The 13,725-nt window shown below is 51.7% G+C and overlaps 1 protein-coding gene across 2 annotated transcripts in view; it reads right to left on the reverse strand.

Annotated features, from left to right (window-relative positions):
- The window catches only part of BICD2 (BICD cargo adaptor 2), a 55,902-nt gene extending 42,529 nt beyond the window's left edge, over window positions 1–13,373 (reverse strand). The window contains exon 1 of one of the 2 annotated variants that reach the window (XM_070794299.1): window positions 13,006–13,373. In XM_070794299.1, the coding sequence (XP_070650400.1) occupies window positions 13,006–13,245 (240 nt within the window). In that variant the 5' untranslated portion in view covers window positions 13,246–13,373. The remainder of the gene's footprint in view (window positions 1–13,005) is intronic. The other variant, XM_070794300.1, reaches the window with a different exon arrangement.
- Window positions 13,374–13,725: the final 352 nt, after the last annotated feature.

Below are 13,725 nucleotides of genomic sequence, written 5' to 3' on the forward strand. Positions count from 1 at the left end.
GTCCCTTCCCAGGTGCAGACCCACCTGCCTGCCAGTCAGTCATTCCTGTGGTCTCAGGCCTAGAATCTGAAATGTTTTAGCTTACTGGGGCAGTGCTTATTAATTCCCAGATCTGGCTGAGACTGGTTATGCTGGTTCCTGCTCCTACTTCACATGACTTACGGAGATTATCTCCCTCCTGGCAGAGCCCGGCCACCCTCAAGCATTAGGGTGAAGTGCAGAAGGGGCAGAGGTTGCAGAGGAGCTGGCCTTTTAGCCAGAGGACCAGGGTGGCTATCTGTGCGTATCTGTCCCGGACAAAGGGAGATGAGTTCTGTTCATGGGTATCACTGAGGAACCTGAGAATGCAGGTCCACACAGAGCCTGGAACAGGTGACTCTGGCATCCTCCAAGGGGAGGTGCTGGTGACTCAGGCACTACTGCTCAGAGAGAAAAGCAAGCACCAACACTCACAGCTCCGATGCCTCCTCTGGCTCACAGGAGCCAGACAAAAAGGCCACCTGGGTGTAGCCCATCAACATGTAAGTCTAAAACAGAACCTGCAGCAGCAGGCCAGCAGGGCTGTACTGGATGACGTGAGCTGGAAGGTATGTGAGGATGACCCTCAGGCAAGGCAGCCACAGGAGTGCAAACAACTGTGTCTTGTAATAAGTAAATTATGCCTCAATTTTAAAATGAGAACTAATTGTAGATAGAATCATCTGGACAGCAGCCAAATTTGTTGCTCCAGAAGCATCTGTCAGAGGTGGACCTGAACAATACCTTCTGCCACTAGAAAAGAAACTCAGCATCACCTCACGGTGAATCAGCCAAATTCCAACAGGTGGGTAAGACCTAACTGGCCAGGAGGAGCAACTTCCAGGAAAAGAAACCAGGGGTGGAGGGGACACATGGCCAAGCTCCCACACAAGGACAGAACCCTCTGGAAGGCTGGACGGAGCCTGTGACATCTCTGCTCGGTCCTCATCAAGCCATATTTCAGATTGGGGTGTCACCAGCGGTCAAGGGAGCCTGGATTGAGGCAGGGCATGAACTCAGGGCAATCAGTCCTGGGGATAGTAGGGAACAGGCAGGAAAATAAAAGTGCTGGGGCTACCCTTGGACTTGCCACTTTCCCTACAGAAAGCCACCCTAGGGCTGGTGCTCTATCATTTCAGTTCACAGATGCAGAGAGCTGGGCTGGGGGAAGGCAGGGTTCAAACCCCCTGGATACATTAGTGCAGGCCAGGGTGGTGGGGGTGAGGTGGCTTCTCACACAGGGAAAATGGGTGTGGCAAGTGGGAATGCAAGCAGTGGTGCACACAGGGCACCCCATGCCTGGCAACTGAGTCTCTGCCTCCTCAGTGGGGTACAGGCCTAGAGTCAGTGGGCAAGCCCAAGCCTGGCAAATGACTGGTGCTCAGTAAATATATGTGGACTGACTGGAGAACAGGGAGGATGTGGGGGCACTGCAGAGGGGTGACAAGCCCACATCAGCAATGGGTGGACAGGGACAGCAGGTCCAGTGAATGGACAGGTAGTAGGGGTGCTGGGTGAGGCTTGGTGCTGCGGGAGCTGGGAAACAGGCCTTGCAGGCATCTCTCCATCTCCCCTCCCCAGCTAGCAGGATATACATCCCCAGTGACTTGGCAGCAGGAATCGCTCTGAGGCTCACCCCTCTCCCTGGGTCTGCCTGTGGCTTATGCATACTTTCCAGGACCAGCCCAGGGCAGCTGGTGGCCCACCACCTGGCCATGGGAAGCAAAGAGGCAGGCTTTCCCGCCAGCACATGAACACAGCCAAGGGCATTCCTGGGCCCTGACTGTGTACCAAGGTAGAGAGATGCAATTAAATTCTATAACCACAAAAGTACAGAATGATAGTCCACCCATGTGACCAGGGAAAGTTCAGATCCCTAACATAAGCTGCAGTGACACGATGGGTTTCTTAAATTCATCTTCCCACTGGGATCCTTCCAGAAGTATGAAAACTTCTGATGCCATGTCCTACCCTGAAGCTGTTTTGATCCTTCAGGGTGTGGCCAATGCTTTGGAATTTCTGAACATTCCCAGGTGACCCTGGCATGCAGGAAATTCAATACACCACACCAGCTCCACATGAGCCTCCACTGGAACCAAGTCAGCTGAGAAACCAGAAACAGACCCATTCCCTAAACAGGCCTTCACAGATCTGCAAACCTGCACAAAAGGACCCCATGTGCACTCCGAGAGACCTCAGCTCACCTCCTCAGCCAGCTTTTCCTATCTGCTCTTACCTTCCACTCCAAGAAGGACCTATCCCAGACCCACTCCCACTTACCTGGCTCACAGGTTTCCTGAACAGACAGGTGGTGGCAGGCATGGCCCCAGGCCCCTAAGCATTTTGGGAGGCAGCCTGGGAAGGCCTGGCTACCACCCAAAAGAGACAGAGATGGGTGTGAATCTCATGTGATCTTCACAAAGCCATGCAAAGTATAAACTTAACACTCCCATCTCACAGGTGAGCAAACCATGGTTATGCTAAGTCAGATGATTCCCCCGAGTGGCACCATAGGGCTTCTCACTCCAAAAACGACTTTACTTTTTTGCAGCAAAGTAGTTCCCAGATCTGGGGTGTCCTGGAAAAGGCAAGATATGCTGGAGAAGGGGTGGCGTGAGGGTGGAGCTGGGTTCCAAACTGGCCCAACAGCCTCATCTGGCAGGAAGGCAGGGAGGCACCTGGGAAGGCTGCACAAATCCCCCTGCAGGAGAGGCGGGGCCTCCTGGAGATGGGGCCCACCTGAGAACTGCAGCGGAACAGATGCTGCCAGCACACCTGTATACACCCTGTCCGGCAGACAATTAGCATCCAGCAGACCAGCATGCCAAGGCCCACCCTTGTCCTAGATCCCCTCCAAAGGTCTAGGAGGGGCACACGTATGACAGCTGTTCTCCACTGGCCTGCCCTTCCCACTGTGTGACTTCCGGTCTCAGTTTCTCAACAGAGCATCTGCACACTGGCTGTAGGGATCAGAAGAACTGGACTCAAGGATTGGTGCCCACATAGGGAACACCCCCACTCCCCACGTCCGTCCCACCGGCCCACATCCATCCCATCACCAACCACAAACCCCAGCTGCCCTGGGCAGTGTCCAAACACTAAGCTGCTTTTAGAAAACTGAGAATCCACTCCTGGGCAGGAGGGATTTAGCCAGAATTGGGTGTCATTTAGAGAAGATTACACCCTAATTGCCCCAATGTCAGCAGACAGGCTTCTGGCCAGCTGAGCCCTGTAGCTGGTGGCAATCCCTATAGACCCTGGTTCATCTGCCAATCCTGGGTCCTGGGACAAGCTCTTGTCTTCCACGGCAGCTGGCTGCCAGATACAAACCTCTATTGAATGGCCTGAAGTTGGGGGGAGCTGTCCAGCTGCCATCTGTCCCAAGCCTCAGAAGACACTCAGCAGGCAGCACAGCCAGGACTATACTGGGCTGGAAACACCAGAAGAGTTAACTGGGGTTTCTTACCTCATCTCTAATCTCAACACATCTTCATGTTATTAGCGCCATTTAGGAAGGGACATCCAACAAGGCTCATAGTCAGCAAGTAGCCAGAGACCCTGTAACTCAAGTCGTGTTCCTGCCAAGAACCCAGAGGTCTGCAGCTCTGGGGACGAGAGTGGAGCCTATGGAACCGTGGGCATGGCTGTAACGATGATTCGATGTTCACATCTGCCCTGGAAGTAGACGGGCCTGTTAGTCGCTGCAGCAAGGTAAGACGAAAGGTCTTGGCCAAGTGTCCCCCATGTCCAGCATTCCATCACAATCACCCTTGCAGGGTAAACCTCGGATACTCTGAGGGCCAATGCCACTAAGGACTGGCACAGCCTGAGGAACCGAGGATGCTGACTGCTCATGAAAGGAGGTGAGAACCTGAGGTTCAGAGTGGGCAGCTGAGACCCTATACTGAAGCCGGGTGTCTTTTCCCCAAGCCTTGCCCCTCCACCCTCCACATATCAAGGTCACCCAAAGAGTGAGGCTGCAGAGATCCTTCCTGTGCTGTCACACACACACACACGTGAACACATGCACATACATGCACACACAGTTCACTTCATCATAGTTCAGGCACGAAAGCCCACTGCCTAACACAAGTGACTCATCCGGACACCATCCAGCAGATTACCTGGGGCCATTTCTCAGCCCAATCACAACAGCACCAACACTGTTTCAGGTTGCAGCAGCCACTGTGCAAACCACAACCAAAGAAAGTGCCATGTCAAGCCCTGACCCTATGCCTGGTGCCTTTGGCCCAGGCACGCTCCCTTCTCCAAAGCCTCACAGCCTTCTGTCGGTCCTGAAAACAGATGTGATCCAGACTTCAACCAACACGGGCACAAAGGGGCATCCCACAGTGGAGTTGAGACTGATGCTGAGAGCACAGGAGGGAAAAGAGGTGTGCTTGGCAGTGAGAGTCTGCGGGAGATGTAGATTTGGCAGCCTGGCGTGTGGAGCACCACCCACACCAACCGTAAATCTATCATGGGTCCCGAAAACCTGTCCTAAAGATGGTGAAGAGGGGGAGCAGGCATGGGGAAAGGCTGGCATCTTGAGGGTGGAGTTTGGCCCTAGCACCACAGGAAGGGCCAGAGCTAGAGGCCTGGCAGGCTGGAAAGGGGCTTACACAGGTGACCTGAGATAAAAGAGAAGGCATCTGAAGCCCAGAAAGGAACATGTCTGTTACACTTTTGGAGGAACCTGGCAGCCAGCTTCTGCCTGTGGGGCAAGCAGCTATTAAATGCCCAAGTGGGACTCAATCCCAGGTCTGAGCAGTGGCTGAGTCCACACCTCTCCCCTAACTCCTGAGTCAAACGCATAAGGCTAGCAGGTTAAGCAACTCTCCAGGTGGATTCTCAGGGGTAAAGACAACCCTAACTGAGCTGCTCAAACAGAAGTTCCCATGGACCATCTTAAAAAGACACAGAGAAGTCTCACTTCTCATCTTCTATCAAAAATCTAACCAACTGTACTAGTGATTTTTGTTTTTAACAGTTTGCACTCTATTACTTTTCCTCAAGATTAAAAAAAAAAAAAAAAGACTATCGATTGATTATGACCAGGACCAACCCTGTCAACGCAGGGCTGAAGACCCAGGCCAGCAGACACCATTCAGTTGTGCTGAGTCACACAACAAAAAACACAGGCCTTAAGGGGAAGATTCGCCACTAACACATGAAAAGGACACAAACCTAATAAAATCAGCAGCATACAATCAAGAGAGTAGAGTACTGGAAAAAGGATAATTGCACAGATCAACAGAACAGAACAGAACTTCCAGGAGTAGACCCACACACGTAATAGGCTGATCTTTGACAAAGGAGCAAAAGCAACTTCATAAAGAAAGTACAGTCTCATCAACAAATGGTGTTGGAGCTTGTACATCCATGTGCAAAAACAAAAAGAATCCTGGACACAGACTATATACTTCTCACAAAAACCAACCTGAAATGAACCAGAGATCTAAGATCTAAATATAAAAGGCAAAATTTATCAACCTCTAGACAGAAACATAGGAAAAGATCTACGTGACCTTAGGCTTGGTGATGACAATCTTAATATGAAAGCAAAATGGCACTAAAATTAAAAACTGCTCTGTGAAAGACACTGTTAAGGGAATGAAAAGCCAAATCACTAGGTTACAAATTTGAAAAGTAGGACTTGTATCCAAAATAAAGAATTCTTAAAATCTATAATAAGAAAACAAATATTTCCATTTTAAAATGACCAAAAGATCGGAACAGACAACTCAACAAAGAAGATATACAAACAGCAAGCAAACACATGAAAACACATTCCACATCATATGTCAGCAGAGAAATGCAGATGAGAACTATGAGATGCCCCCACACACCTACTCTAGTGGATAAAAGCCAAAACACTGGCAACGCCGAATGCAGGTACGGAGACGGAGCAGGAGCTCTCATTCACTGCTGGCGGGAATACAGACTCGTGCAGCACTTGCAAGGTGATTTCTTACAAAATTAAACGTACTCTTAGCCTATGATCCAAAAAGTTGCATACTCTTTGGTGTTTACCTAAAAGAGTTGATAATTTATGTCCACACAAAACGTGCACATGGATGCTTTATAACAGCTTTGTCACAGGAAACACCCCCAACTGGAAGTAACCAAGATGCCCAGTTTGAATGGATAAACAAACTATGGTACATCTAAACAATTCTGTGATTTTTTTAAATAAAAAGAGCTATCAGGCCATGAAAACACATGGATCAATCTTAAACGCATGTCGCTAAGTGAAAGAAGCCAATGTGAAAAGGTTACATACTGTATGATTTCAATTATATGACATTCTAGAAAAGGGAAAAAAACTACAAAAAAAGTAAAGGATCAATGGTTGCCATGGGTTCTTTTTGGGGGGTGGAGCAGTGTTGAATAGGTAAAGTACAGGGATTTTATAATGCAATACAACAAGTCTGTAAAGCAACTATGAACTGAACAGGGAAATCCAAACGCTGACCAGATAAAAGACAACATTAAGGAATCACTGTTAATCCTATGAGGTGTAAAAATTAACCTGTGACTATGTTTTATTTTTTTTTAAAGTTATCTTCTCAGCACAACACATCAATGTACTTACGGAAGAAGTGAGACACAAAATGCAGGCTGCCAAAGCTGGAGGCACCAAAGTGGGTAGGAAAACACGCAGGCCAATGTCTCTGCTCTGGTTGTGCATAGAACATCCCCTCAAGATGGAAACCCTTTAGGAGGGGAACTGCTTTCAAAAAGCAAACCCATAAAACTCAAACCACAACCATTATTGCACATGACACAGTAGACTGGACGTGCACAGCAGCTTCCAAACCCATGGAAATCTTCATTATCTTCATCCAGTTGAATGAAACCTACTTTACTGCAACTCAGAGAGTAACCCCAAACCCCGTCTCTCCTTAAAAACAACTGTTATAGATGCTCAAAGCACTTTCTGGTTTTTAGAATACCATATGCATCTCACACACACATAAAGGAAGAAAAAGCTGGCAAGCAGAAATACGCAGTAGTCCTCCATACACATTCCGTACTTTCTACAGAGACATGCTCATTTCCACTTTTTGATCTTGATGAAAGTGAAAGAGGATGTATCATGTGAAACTGATGCTTTCAAGTGAAAAGGCTGGCTTAAAACTCAACATTCAAAAAACTAAGACCATGGCATCTAGTCCCATCACTTCATGGCAAATAGATGGGGAAACAATGGAAACAGTGACAGACTTTATTTTCTTGGGCTCCAAAAATCACTGCAGACAGTGACTGCAGCCATGAAATTAGAAGACCCTTGCTCCTTAGAAGAAAAACTATGCCAAACCTAGACAGCATATTAAAAAGCAGAGATATCACTTTGCCAACAAAGGTCCATCTAGTCAAAGCTATGGTTTTTCCAGTAGTCATGTATGGATGTGAGAGTTGGACCATAAAGATGGCTGAGCACTGAAGAACTGATGCTTTCAAATTATGGTGCTGGAGAAGACTCTTGAGAGTCCCATGGACAACAAGGAGATCAAACCAGTCAATCTTAAAGGAAATCAACCCTGAATATTCATTGGAAGGGGGAATGCTGAAGTTGAAGCTCCTGTATTTTGGCCACCTAATGGGTAGAGCCAACTCATTGGAAAAGACCTTGATGCTGGGAAAAATTGAAGGCAGGAGGAGAAGGGGGAAACCAAGGATGAGATGGTTGGATGGCATCACCAACTTAATAGACATGAGTTTGAGCAAACTCCAGGAGACAGCAAAGAACAGGGAAGCCTGGCGTGCTACAGTCCAAGGTGTTACAAAGAGTCAGTCACAACTGAGGGACTGGACAACAGCAAAAGTAAATGAATAACTTTTTGAGTGAACTCCGGGAGTTGGTGATGGACAGGGAGGCCTGGCGTGCTGTGACTCAAGGGGTCGCAAAGAGTTGGACATGACTGAGCGACTGAACTAAACTGAACTGAATCTCTAGAGAAGAAAGCAGTCTTCTCCTCTTTAATGCCATCGACTACCTGACACTGGACTGTCCGTTCAGCCACATGTCCCTGACACCCACCCTGCTCCTACAGCCCCATCTGTCAGCCCACCTCCCTGGGTGGTTTGATGCCCAGGACAGCAGCTAGAAGGTCACACTGGGCACTCCTGGCTCTGGAGAATAGCTCAAGGGGCCACACTCCAAACAGTAGACAATATGGGGCCTGAGGCCCAGGAGGGTCTCATCTAGCCTCTGCCCACTAGCCACTTTCACTTCACTAAGAAACCAAATCTTTCTTTACCTTCAATGTGTGTACCGGCCCTTTATCCAGTGCACACATGTGGAGCAGCAGGTCTGACTGAGGAGTGGCTGCCCCAGGCTGACAAGGGTAAACTGAGCTCCCACTTCACAGGAAGGGGTTGGGCTCCCTGAGCGGGAAGGCCCAGCGAGAGTCTGTGTCTGCCTTGCCATAGCTCTCTCTGAGGCAGCTGCTCAAACACACGGAGCCTCAGCCACTACCTGCCTAAGTGCCCCAGGCACACTGGCCTGAGGGCAGAGCCATTCCTCTGGGGCCACATAGCTCCTGAGGGCCCAGGCAGGGTGCCGTTGGCCCCGTGGAGCCAGAATGTGGAAACCACAGCCCTTGACAGCACAGGTAGCACCTCCTCGCCTGCCCGGGCACAGCCACTCTCAGGCCTGGCCTCCCTCCTGCACCAGTCATGGAAAAGCAGCTCCTTCTAAGTGTGTCCACCCACCTGTCCAGAGCCACGCCCCCAAAACACTGAAATACACAGCAGCTCACCCACCATGGCCTAAAGGAAAACAGACTGCCAGGTGACATGGGGGTCTCAGGAGTTTTCAAAAGTAGAAGAGCCCTCAAGATTGCTTCACGATGCCACACCAGATACAAGCTCTACAGGCAGGAAAGTGGGGAGTGCCCAGCAATGTGGACACAATAGGCCACGTGGTCACTGCCTTTGGATGCTGGAAGCTGCCTCTCCCAACTATCAGATCCCTGGGAGCAGGGCCACCTCAGCACCTCCAGGACTTCCTGGAACTTAACTTCTATCCCAAGTCAGGCTTCTTCAGGCTAACAGCAGACTACCACACAGCTGGCCCTGAGAGGCCCATAGGACTCCCAGAGCCTCCCAATCCCCAATGGCTCTCTGCTCCAAGTTCAAGGGTGTTAACAGATAAGTGGGATCCTCACAGGGTCTGGCCCAAATCAGGACTTTTCCTGTCCCAAGACAAACACTTGAGGAGGTTGAGCCTTGCACAGAGGATTCCCATTACCTTCCCTCCTCCGCAGGTGTCCGCTCTCTTGGGGACAGGTTGCCTGGGCTCACAGTCTTGAGTCAAAGCCAACTTCTTCGTGCCTTGGTTTCCACAGAAGTACAACAGACCTAACAGGGTAGTGACCCCAAAAGTCAGAATGAGGACTGCAGGAGTTGGTGGGGCACAGGGAGGCTACAGCCACTCATCAATAGGGGTGAAGCCTGGGCAACAGCCCTCACATCACCCTCCTCTGGAGCCAGCTCATGGCTGGAACTTCTACAAACTTGGACAGGAACCTGGTGCCCAAGGACCACTTCCAACTTGGTCTGAGCTACTGCACCTTCCTCAGACACTCACACCCATCCCTACCTTGGTTTCCCCATCCTCTGAGAGAGGAAATTATGATAAAGAGAGATGGGAAGGAGGAAGCAAAGAGGACAGAGCAGCTGCTCTCACCAGCTCTGCCACAGTTCTTCATGCAGCTGCTGAGCCTATAGGATGAGAGGGATACCCATGTGGGTCACCTGGGAGCTGGGCTCACACAAGTCCAGAGGAGGCTTTGAAAAGCATCCAGGCCTTGAAGGGCAGGCAGGACTTCCAAGATCCAAGACTGGGAAGAGGCAGGGATAGTGAGGACCATGAAGGCAATTAGGAAGCAGGGGAGCAGTGTAGGCTGAGCCAGGCCAGCGGCTCAGGCTGCCCTCTAGGAGACGCAGTGGGGCTGCTCCAGATCCCGCAAGGAGTAGAGATAAGACAATGAGAGGGACAGCAGGAAGGGTATCCAGGCTCGGGTGAGGTAGAGGGAAGGAAGAAGCTGAAGATACCAGCCAGCACACACTGTGTGTGCTTACTGAGTAAGCACTTACTGTGTGCCAGGCACCAGTCCCAGCCTGTGACAGGTTGCAGCTCACCAAATTCCACCCCTGGGTTCCCTGGGATGTAAGTATACTGCACAGCCAAGATCCTGAGGTAGCACAGAAGCCAGCAAGGACGTCCAGACCTTGTCTTCCTGCTCTCTCTGGAAGCTGAATGAGGATGGGGCTGCGACTGCACTAGGACTCCCACCACTGGCCCTCACATTCCAAACCAAACCCTCACATTCCAAAGAGCTACCCACTCCCGGTACCTAACTGAGCCCTGCAGGCAGCAACCGTCAGCCCAGCACCCCTGCCCTCCTCAAACCGCAGCTGAGGACACACAGCAAGACGTTCCATGGCCACTAAGGACAGGAAACACCACATGGCTGACCAAAATTTATCCGATTCTCTTCCCCACCATGGTGGGGAAGGGACACAGCAGAACTTGGGACAGACGGGGCCCTTAGTAGGCCAGGCTCAATCACTAGCAAAATGGGCCATTAGTACCCCTCCTCCCTAACACCATGGTGTCAGCAGGACACAGACACACACACACTTACCAAGCGAGAAAGGCTGCAGGGCCGGCACCACTGCCCTACAGAGGACAACTCTTCAGGTCTGGTCGCAAACCCAGTCACCTGGGATAGGCCAGTCGGCTTTCCTCCCTCAAGACAATACTATCTACAAACGCTGAACAGGAACACAGGTACCTCTGTGGCATGACTTGTTAGTGACCGAACCCACTTTAGTTAAAGAAATAAAGCTTTAAAAAGAATGAAGATGGCTCATCTCTCTACAGGAGAAAAAAATTTTTTAAAGATCCAATAGACACTGTCTCCTTAAATCTTAATTTTTTTTTTCAAATTATTTTTATTTATTTAGCTGCACTGGGTCTTTCTGAAGCAGCATTTGGGATCTAGTTCCCTGATCAGGGATCGAACCTATGCCCCCTGCATTGAGAGAGAGGAGTCTTAGCCACTGTACCACCAAGGAAGTCCCTAAATCTTTATTTTTTAAAATAAGAGTTAATACTTTGAAGTATAACAATACAAAGATTTAGAGAGGCTGACTGACTTTGCGTAAATGGATGTGAGCTTTCTGGCAATATCTACTGAGGCTCTGATGCCCCTTCCTCTAGCTTCTGCTCAGACTTCCATCTGAATAGACTCTGAGGGGAGGGGCGGGGGAAGGCCAGGCTCCCCTCTGAAGTGTAGAGAAGGTGAACCTAAGATGCTCCCACTTCATTTGCTCAAGGCCCCTAAGCCTCCCTCCATCATTGCCTGCCCCATATAGTAAGATAAGGCTTTTGCCAGAGGGATCACATATCACCCCTCTAGTAGATTTAGTGCCAGATAAGGCTGGCTTGGAGGAGGTACCAATACCTGCTGACATATACAAGACCTCAAGTTGAAGGAGCTACAGAACTATCCTCCTTGGGCACCCTTATCTGTCTTCTACAGACACTAACAGGACACTTGTTCCACCAAGCACAGATTTAAGTACCTTCATGCATTAACTCCCTTTACTATCAGAAGGGAACCTGACTGGTCTCCCAAGTGAGGCATGGAGGCTCAAAACACTCCAGGGACCTGCCTGAGGCCACCTGGAGCAGGCTGCTGGGAGGTGGGCAGCTGGAGAAGCAGCAAATGTGGTGGATCCTGAGACCAAGGGCCAAGAGCCCACCTGGACAAGGGAAGAATCAAGTAGGGAAGGAGAAAACTATCTCAGACACTGACAGGCTAAATATCTGACACCTTCTCTAGCCTTTTTAAATGTATCTCAGATGAACCCTTTCTAGGTGAGATGGTGTGGTGGGAGAAGGTGCATGCTCATAGCCCCATCACCAGTAAGGGGCAAGACCTAGGTCCAAACCTGAGTGTCCACCCAGAAAGCAACTTCTCCCTCCCCACCCCTACAACAAGGCTGGGAAGTCAAGAAGGATTGAGATAGGAATTGGTGTTTAAAATCTTCTAAGAGAACTACTTCAGGGAAGGACTGCCTAGTTTTACCACTGCAAGATTTCTTGGTAGCCCAGTGGTCCAACCTGTTCATCCCAGAGTAAAAATATCACAGGAGAGATAAGGCTTCACCTGTGACAAAAATCCACAGACGTGTCCCTCAACTTTGGGAAAGGGCCTGGATGGGCATCTAGGGCAGGAAGTGGACAGAACACTGTATCCCAGAGAAATAACCAGCGGGGTGGTCAGAGAGCAGAGCATGGGGAAGGCCTGTGGGATAGATACCCCGGCCAGCTGTGATCGCCACATGCAAGGCAAGTCCCCAACTTGACCCTTTCCTGGTGTCCCGGCGCTCACAAAAGACGCTGAAACCGCTGAAGGCAGCTGCGCCCAGAGACAGGAGATGATATACATAGAAATGATGGATACACACGCCTGATGTTTCCCAGCCGGCCACCTGCATCCATCCCACGTCCAAATCCCCGCTACTCAAAAAGTCAAACACCGCAAAGGACACCACCCCCACCGTGCCCGAGACCTGCCATCAAGAGCAGAAAGGCTAACCACCAGGCTCCACCGCAGCCCTTGACGCGGAGGCCAGGGCTTCTAGAACCCAAATCGTCCACAGCACCTAAGGCCCGTCATCCACTGCAGGGCCGCCTCCGGGACGGCCAACCACACTGACCCCGGGTGCTCCGGTGCTGGTCTGGTCGGCGCGGAGTCAGCAGTCGGCTGGTGGTCGACCTAACTCGGGCTAAGGGGTCAGTTCGGCCTGGGTCGGCGGCTGCCTCGGGGGTCGCCTTCTTGGCTCGGGTCAAGGGCCGATTCTGGGGTCGGCGCGGAGGTCAATTCGGAGGGATGAGGGATCCGGGTCCGGAGTCGGAAGCGGCCGGGGGACACGGAGGGCGTGGCGCCAGCCACCCTTGTTCCTTACCTCCTTGAGCTGCTCCATCTCGCCGCGGATGGCCTCGTAGTCCACCTCAAGCTCTTCGAACTGCAGTTTGAGTTGGTGCTTCTCCTCGAGGACTGCCAGCCCGTACTCGGCCGCCTGGATCTTCTCACGCGTGGTCTCGGCCAGCTCGTGCGACAGCCGCTTCACCTCCGCGCGCAGCCACTCTGGCTGCGCCTCCATCACGAGCCGCGCGTACTCTTCTTCCTCGGACGGCGCGGACATGGTGGCCACGGCCCGAGTCGCACCACTCGCTCCGTCGGAGGCTCAGACCAGACTCCTGTCCGCGCCGCCCCGCCCGACGGCAACCCGGCCGCAGCCGCCGCCACCGCCGCCGCCGCCGTCGCCGCCGCGCAGCCTCAGTGAGCTCGCGGTCGCGCGGGGCACTGTGGGGGCCATAGTCCCGCCTGCGGCAACTACAAGGTCGGTCGTGCCCCGCGCCCGTCTTCCCCCGCCTGTGATTGGCCAGGGCTCCGTTCCGGGCGGCCCCTTCCAATTCCGTAGCCTCCGCCGCCGCCGCGCGGAGCATTGTGGGGGTCGTGGTCCAGTCGCCGCGCTGACTACAAGGCCCGTAGTTCCCCACGCCCTCCCGCCCCCGCCAGTGATTGGCCGGCGCGTCCGCCGTCGCGGAGCCGGAAACTAGCGTTTTCCGCTGCCAGTCCCGGGGCGTGGGAGGTGGGGGTCGGTGGTTAGGTGGGTCGCTGG

The sequence above is a fragment of the Bos indicus genome, chromosome 8 (genome assembly GCF_029378745.1).
Source record: "Bos indicus isolate NIAB-ARS_2022 breed Sahiwal x Tharparkar chromosome 8, NIAB-ARS_B.indTharparkar_mat_pri_1.0, whole genome shotgun sequence".
Lineage (NCBI taxonomy): Eukaryota > Metazoa > Chordata > Mammalia > Artiodactyla > Bovidae > Bos > Bos indicus.